The sequence below is a fragment of the Cornus florida genome, unplaced genomic scaffold (genome assembly GCF_030987335.1).
Source record: "Cornus florida cultivar Cherokee Brave unplaced genomic scaffold, ASM3098733v1 CherokeeBrave_3.0.0_Hap2_Chr11, whole genome shotgun sequence".
Taxonomy (NCBI): domain Eukaryota; kingdom Viridiplantae; phylum Streptophyta; class Magnoliopsida; order Cornales; family Cornaceae; genus Cornus; species Cornus florida.
This window is the reverse complement of record NW_026775581.1, coordinates 136,106,704-136,115,045: the sequence shown is the minus strand read 5'-3', so window position 1 is coordinate 136,115,045 and position 8,342 is coordinate 136,106,704. Positions and strand designations below refer to the sequence as shown.

At 34.7% G+C, this 8,342-nt stretch overlaps 2 protein-coding genes across 2 annotated transcripts; both read right to left on the bottom strand.

The window, feature by feature from the left end:
- Positions 1 to 2,524: 2,524 nt before the first annotated feature.
- On the bottom strand, positions 2,525 to 5,279 carry LOC132285158 (pentatricopeptide repeat-containing protein At5g39980, chloroplastic). The gene has a single exon (XM_059787327.1). It carries the CDS (start codon positions 4,922 to 4,924, stop codon positions 2,894 to 2,896), a length of 2,031 nt encoding a protein of 676 aa, XP_059643310.1. The 5' UTR covers positions 4,925 to 5,279; the 3' UTR covers positions 2,525 to 2,893.
- Positions 5,280 to 6,828: 1,549 nt separating this feature from the next.
- On the bottom strand, positions 6,829 to 8,005 carry LOC132282219 (LOB domain-containing protein 27-like). The gene is made up of 2 exons (XM_059783826.1): positions 7,104 to 8,005; positions 6,829 to 6,934 (listed from the first exon to the last, which is right to left on the bottom strand). Exons 1-2 carry the CDS (start codon positions 8,003 to 8,005, stop codon positions 6,829 to 6,831), a joined length of 1,008 nt encoding a protein of 335 aa, XP_059639809.1.
- Between the last annotated feature and the right edge of the window lie 337 nt (positions 8,006 to 8,342).

The following is an 8,342-nucleotide window of genomic DNA, read 5'->3' as shown; positions in this document are numbered from 1 at the left end:
AATGACAAAATTCAGGAACATTACAAATCCTCTCTTTTTTGATTTATTGGTTTTGTAACGATAAAAGTATAGAGTTTTGTCAGCCTCTCTAACCATCAGATTATAGAAGCTAACAACAAACCCTTTGTAACAAGAATTTACCATTTATATGTTAATTATACAATGATGTCGTTTGAACCCGCTTCAGACATGATGACTAATTAACTAATCTTCGAGTAAAGAGCCTCTACTATGTGTTATGTTTACTTTCACTTAATTTTTGCTTCTTCCACTCCGTCTAAAAGAGTAACTAGGACCAATTTAGTCACGTTTTCATGTTCCAATTGAACACTTCCGTTTTAAATTATTCTCAAAGGTGAAGATTATTTTCTTTATCAAACATATGCGGATCCAATTGTGATCTTATAATAAGAATAAGAGATCTTTCTCGATCAATCCCCTTGCCCTTCATTCTTCGTGAATCAGAAAGTCGAGAACCAGAAAGTGACGTTTTCGGATGACGCTAATAACCAGCGAATAACAAGTGTTTTTCCTTGTGTGGATCATATTTCAATGGAAACTTGATGAGTCAATCTACACGTTTTCCTTTTACAACTATATTGGGAGTTACTCGACGTTGATGTAAAAACGATAGTGGATTTGTTTGTCTTTTGTTGAATCTTTTTCACGATGGGGGATATTTTAGTTGGTAAATTAACACCCCAAATGGTAAAAGAATCGTCGATTATAATCCGGAAATGATTTGACGTAGGTGACAAAGTAGTTGGAAGACATGAAAATAAATGTATTATTTGCTTTTTTGAAAATAGAAATATTATATATATATATATATATATATATATATATATATATATATATTAAAGAAAAGTAAACAAATCAATGAGACATATATTTTTGTTTATAATGTCTTGAAATATAAATTTTGACTTTTCAAACATTTCAAAAATTATCTTAATTTAGTGGCTAATAAATGGACAACTAATTATCTGTCATGAAATAACTAGTCTGAATTTCTGATAGCATTAAGTAATACAAAATTAAGTGGATGCATTCACTTTAATTCGCGTCGTGGACCACTTAATTAGGAATTAAGATCAGGCGTCACATGCACCACTGTACATTCCAGTATCAATATAATAATAATTAATGGACTTAATAGAACGCATGTAATCATGGTTTCTAGAGGAACCAAGGAAAGCCGAAATTCCAATTTAGCTTTAATTATTCAGTTTAAAAAAAATTGATACCACTCAACCAAACAGTACCTACATGTTTACCTGCTGGCCTAACTCATTATTCAATTTATTCATATCCCGTTTTATTTATGAAATACTTAAAAAAAAAGGTTTTCATCACTCACAACCAACTCAACCACAATTTATAAATAACAAGTAGTGTAAAAAAACTTGGCATGCAATTCAATTGGTTTAAAGTTGCAGAAGAAAGTGAAATTTAATCAACCTGATGTTGACGCAAACCAGCCATAGAACATCGTAGGCACATGCCCAGTGAGAGACTAATTAAAATGTCAAATATGAGGTACCAATTCAACAAGTGAAGGAATGTCTTGGATGTTACAAAAGTTAAAAATGTCAAACACGTTTTAGAAATTATAAATGACAACCAATCCACACTATTCCATATGGTATAAGTCCTCTTTTTCAAATGGGTAGACGGAGTGTTCGAGTCTAAAAAAATTTTGAACTTAGAGACTCGTCCTCTTTTTCCGTCCCAATTTTTAATCTTTATCCCAAATTCGCTGCACTCGTAAGTTGTAGTGACAATTATTTGAAGGATATACACTCCACGGAACCTTGTTAGAAACTTAAAAAGAGATGGAATGTGAATAATTGGGAAATCGAACTCAGAAGAAAGGTATCTTTTAGAGCTTTATGCAATAAAAGGAACTTGTTGGCTTCACCTTCAGTCTATACTCAAGTAATCTAAATTTAATAAAGCAGTTATCATCAACCACTCTTCAGTCTCTTCCCATATGCATCGTGTATAGAAGTTTGTTTGGTAGGATTAAAAGCACATACTTCACCAACTTTCTTAGAATACAGACTCTAATGTAATTAAGAATAGTTCACCAACTTTCTTATAATACAGACTCTAATGTAATTAAGAATGTGTATATTGTTATGTGCAATATACAGTGAAACTCTTTGATGTTTCAAAGTTGAAAATCTTACATTTCTTTTAAAAAAATAATAATAGTAAGAATAATAAAAAAAACAAAAAAAATATGAAAATGTTTAATGCAGCAAAATACTGGACAAGTAAGAAACCCAAGCAAGATTAAGTATGGCCTATATATACTCAACAAGCCAGACTACCGACAGACTTTCATGAAAACATAAAAAATAAAAAAAATAAAAAATAAAAAAATCAGCTTAACAAGCATAACTGGTTTAAATTTTATGAAGATCTACCAATTGATGCCATATTAAACCCTTACATTCTGGTTGAGCATCTGTGGACTCCCCTTTTTCTTTTATAAGAAAGCGTCCTGGTCTGATGTCTCTTACGCAACAATATGGTTCGATAAATATATGAAATATGTGATACAAATAAAAGAAAGAGAATAAGCTGATGCATGTTTATCTTACTATACAATCATCTTTTCTTGCCTCTCTCTTGAAAACAAATAAGTTACAGAAGAGGAATAATAACATGGTAACATTTTTCTGTACCCTTTCACAATCCTGCAATGACATAAACTGTTAGAAACGGCACCAAAGCAATATCTTTTGTTTTTTGTGAAGGAGATGGAGACTATAAATCAGAGGCTAAAATACAATATCTACAGAAGAATTATCCAAAAACAATGAAATTTACAACAGTCTGACCGAATTTGCTCAACGCAAGGGCACAGTAGGACTTCTTAAGATGGTCACGATTTCAAAATTCCTATATCTCTCATCTTGTTGATGATTTGAGATGCATCATTTAGTCTATTTGCTCTTTCATAGATGCTGGCAAGAACCAGATGGAGCTCTTTCTTGTTGATGTTGGGATCAGAGTCCAGCCTCTCAAAAAGTGACTGAACCATCACAAAATCCCCTCTCGCGCCATAGATACTCATCATCTGAAAGTGAACTTCATCTGGAAAAACACAACCCTCATCCTGCATCTCCCTATATACGGAATCCGCCTTCTCAAATTCACGCAACTTTCCATAAGCATTCAAGACAAGAGCAATCATATTAGAATCAGGAAAATATCCTGCTCCTCTCATCTTGTCAAACACCTCAATGACATTAGTGTGCTTTCTGTTATTTGAATAAATTTGAATCATACACCCAAAGACAGATATGTCCTTCACTTCCCCAGCATCGAAAGCCTGTCGAAACACCCAAGTGGCCTCTTCGATCCGTCCAGCTCTAGCAAGGATTGTGATCGCAGTCTGCCTGGCGATGTTGTCTGGGCGCTTAAGCTCATGGAGCAGTCGCTTAGCATGTGCAACGAGGCCTGCCCTCTCATAAGCCACAATCATTGTCTGATAAAGAACCTGATCAATCTCAACCCCAGATGTCCTCAGCTTCTGAAACAGCTTTGCTGCACGATCCAATCTTCCTGCCTTACCCCATATTGATATTATGGTTGAATAGGTAATGGCATTGGGTTCAATCCCTCTCTTCTGCATCTCTTGAATAAGATTATTAGCTTTTTCATGCTCAAGAGACTTCCCATAAATTTTAATCATAGTATTATAAGTAACAACATTCTGCTCAATATCTTTCCTCTGCATCAATCTAAAAAGATGTATGGCTTCACCGAAAAGCTCAGCCTCACCATATACCCTCAAAAGGGTATTGTAACTAACGACATTCGGCTCAATTCCCATCTTCCTCATGCTCCAAAACAGCCTATCAGCTTCTTTGACCATATCAAGATGTCCATACACATCAATCATAATATTGCATGTCGTAAGATCAAGCGGACAATTAACCTCGTTCATCTCAGAAAACACCGAAAGTGCCTCAACAAACTTTTGGTTCTCAACATACATGTTCAAAAGTGTGGAATGGCTTACAGTATCCGGTACAACACCCACTGATCTCATCTCTTGAAGAAGCAAGCGCGCTTCACGGAAAAGCTTAGCCTTCCCAAACACATTAATCATCGAATTATAAGCAACAAGGTCAGGCGAAATACCCAACCGCTTCAATCTCGAAAAGATTGATATGGCCTTGGAATAGTCACAAAGTTTACGAGACAACTCGATTAAATTGCTATACAAAACAAGGTCACCTGACACATGGTCCTGTTCCATCTGTTGAAGCCAAAACAATGCATCATCAAACATACCCTCCTTGCCAAAATGCGTTATAAGCGTTGAATAAGTGTACCTATCCGGCGAGAGCGCTCGTTGACGCATTTCATCGAACAGGCCATGTGCAAGTCGCCACTGCTTCGCACGAAGCACATTACGTATAACGACGTTGTAAGCAAACACAGAGGGTTTATATAAGGCCTCTTCATTGATCCAATCGAGAAGCGCAATCGATCTTTGCCAATCTGATTCGCGCGAGAGAAGGGTGACCATGAATCGTATTGAAAGTTGTCGACCTTTGTAAGGTGACATTAGAGCGAACAGTTCGTGCTCGTCTTGGGTCAACCCAATTGAGGATAGAAGCTCGTCCATGTCGACACTGTGATCTAAATACACGACCTGTTGTTTTCGACGGCGATAAACTTGGTGAGAAGAAGATGAAGACGGCGTCGTATTTTGCGATGTTTTTCGCCAGACATCTCTGGTTGAGGAAGCTGAAAGTGCAACGACTATGAAACATCTTCGGAGCTTCTTAAATTTCTTGAAGGGTACGATGTTGTAGATGTTGGTTCCGATACATGGTAACAAAGAGGACGGAGTTGCAGATAATGTGTGTATATCCGTACTATATCCATATGTCCTCAACATATCAGTGCTGACTTGTGACTTCACCGTTCTTTACAAGTCAAGTGGAGGAGAGAGGTCGTTCAATATACTACTCAATACGCTCGGGTGCCATGAAAAAAGGAAATACTTAATAAGAGTAATAATTAATTAGACTGATACTATGAAATTACTACCTCTAATGTTTTATTTTTCTTAATGCTTTATTTTATTTATTTATTTTGGAAGGAATGATTTCAAGAACGAGTATCATTACAGTACAGTTTCTGATTAATTTTTATTTTTATCTTATATAATATATGTATAAATATTTGTATGTTTTGTAGATTATGTTAAAGATTTTTATAATTTTTAAACGTTATGAACTCTACCTATGATGTTGACTTGGCCAAAAAATTGAATTTTTTAAAAGTCTAGAGGTTTTATAATTTCAAATTCGGATCCTGTCAAGTTGATTATTTGGAGGTATGTTAAATTAATGAGGAACAATACTATTAAGGATAACAAATTACGACACGACATGGTAATACGATACGAACACGACACGAGTTAAAAGGATTTGGATTTAATATAAACGGATTTGAGTCATAAAAGGATCGACACGATTAACTTATTTACTGAATCGTGTAGGGTTATAATTGAGGGGTTCAACCCGTATAATTCGACCTATTTAACTCCAACATATTATAATCGTGAATATGACCTATATAATATGTTATTTGTTTAAATTCAATTACTATGCATAATTAAGTCATTTTAAGATAAACCTTATCTATGCCTTATAGTTTTTCTTTTTATTTTGAATATGTGTGATTAATTATGATAATTTTTTTTCTATTATTTAGTATTCGATTAAATATTAAATGTCTTATTTTGATAAACAGATCATTAAACAGTGTTGAAAATTTTTGACACGATTATTAAATGGGTTGAATTTAGGTTTACCTATTTAGTATAATACTCTTACATCAATACAACACCAACACGAATTGTTACCCCTCAATAATATGTTACCTAAAAAAAAATCATAGTTTTAAAAAAGAAAAAAAGAAACAAATATGGTTAGATATTATTATTATTATTTTCAATAGTAATCAAGATAGGAAGTTCACTAATCTAATTTTTATATGAGTAGAAGTTGACGTGATCCCCACATTAAGAAAATTTATAAAATCGCATAATGATTATACGTTAAGAATATTAACGACATCCGTCATGTCAATAAGAGGTACCATTCCAAACCTCGATTAATCAATTGCTGAGTCCAAAATTTGGAAAAAAAAAAAAAAAAATACATAGTAAATCTCACTTGTTTATATATATATAAAAAAAAAAATGAAATGTGGAGCTAAAATTTAATGTTGTGAAACCTTTATAATCACCCAAGCCCTTGCATGAATATTATTGTTATTCAAATGTGCATATGATGCTAACAATTTCTTTAAGAGTTAAGAGGATGTTCTTTTCTATGTTATTGTTCTCCACTGCTCTTTGACGCATTTGTAAAAGTGATATATATATACACACACAAAAGTCTTACATCATATACACTTGATGCTCCTCTAGTACTATTGATAATTTTCCCATTGTTTTTCTTTAGGGCAGATTACCAGATAATTGGCCCATTTGGACAGCGACATGTCATCATTTTCTGAATTGAGCCATTTTGTAAACATGGATGGACAGTTTTCTATAGTGCGCCTCACATCTTTTGAACAAAAAAAACAATGTAAAATTCAAGAATGTTCATTTCATTCAAACCAAAAAACAATTCACGTTTCTTAGTAATTGAATGCAAAACTGTGGAAATAGAAATTGGCAAGGAATGTAAAAATAAATAAAGCAAAGAAAAACCAACAAATCCAAAACAGTACTCTTTATCGTAGGAAAAAAAGAAAAACTAAATCCAAAATCCTCCAGCGATTCAATTAGTTGACACTTGTGAGGCTGAAGCATGCAGCAGCGCTCTTGAGTTCACTTTTTGACGCGTGTTCATGAATCAATTGTGTTGTATCCTTCAACGATGACTCCGAGCTGAATATAAAATTCATTAAACATGCTTATTTCCACAAAAGAAAGACTTTAGTTTTCTTTTATCAATAGATGTAAATGTAAATAACACACACACACACACACACACACATATATATATTCTAATGCAATCTGACAATAAAACCAACTTGATTAAGAAAACAGTACTTACCTTGACTCACATGCTTCCTTGGATTCAATATAAGATTGTCTGTCATCAGCAATCGTATCAAAAGGTATATCATCATAATCTTGAGAAACTTCTGTTGCATGTTGGATAAAAAATGGCTGTGAAGGAACCATCTGAGACGTCTGATTAATCCCCATTCCCATTCCCATTCCCATTGAACTACCACCACTTGCCATGTTATTATAATAAGGGTACTGTTGGACCAACAATGGCTTTGACATATTATTATTATTATTATTATCATTAGATTCAAAATATACCCCATCCATTTCATTCCTACCAAAATGGTTCATAATTGGGAAATTAGACATTCCATGATGTTGAAAAATTGATGAGTCCTCACTGGTTGGACTAATCCCCAATTGTAACTGCGAAGATGGAGAATCAAAATGTGGACTAGGGTTCATTTGGTTATGGCATTGTTCTCTGCAGACCGTGAGCCTAGCGTGCACATACCGAAGCTCTTCAATGGCTTGTCGGAGTTGATACTGAAGTTGGCAAATGATACCCCAACATCCGTAGACCGGACACTTCTGGCGAATATCGGATTCATATATAATAGATTTCATGGCCTCGTCTTTTTGTTCGCGGCTATTGCATTGTTTCAGTATTTTCATAATGTTGCACACCCCAAAAAGCCGGTGTGCATTCTGGAACATCTTAGGCTCGTTTGCCGGGAAATATGGCGCCAGAGCACACTCCGACGAGCACTTCCTTCTCTGGTACTTGCATGCAGCACAGGCTTGGCTTGTCCCTCCTTTCACAGTCATTTTGGGCACAAGTAGTAGTGATCTACATGCAACAAGTGAAAGAGATAATAGCAGCAGTACTAGTGCTGTGAATGGTAGAAACAAGGTCACAGAGGATGAGAAGAACAGCTGCATTGATAACAAATAATTAACAGCATGTGTGTGCGCAAGTGTGTGTGTGAGCTGTTTGGATCATATAGACTTGGTAAAAGTTTTGAAAATCCGATTCTAGTGGCAGATTTGGTTTGACTTTGAAGCATTATGGATTTTCATACTTCGAAACTTAGCACGGACACATTGGTATTGGGATTGGGTTGGTTGACCTATCACAGTGGGACACATTATCAAATACAATCCCAATACCAACCCTAAGAGGGTGTTTCCGTAATTTTGTTTCTAATTAATTTGTAACCCTAAAAGTTGTTGGGAGGTTTCATTGTGATTGAGTAGTAACGGAACTTCTTGACTGTTT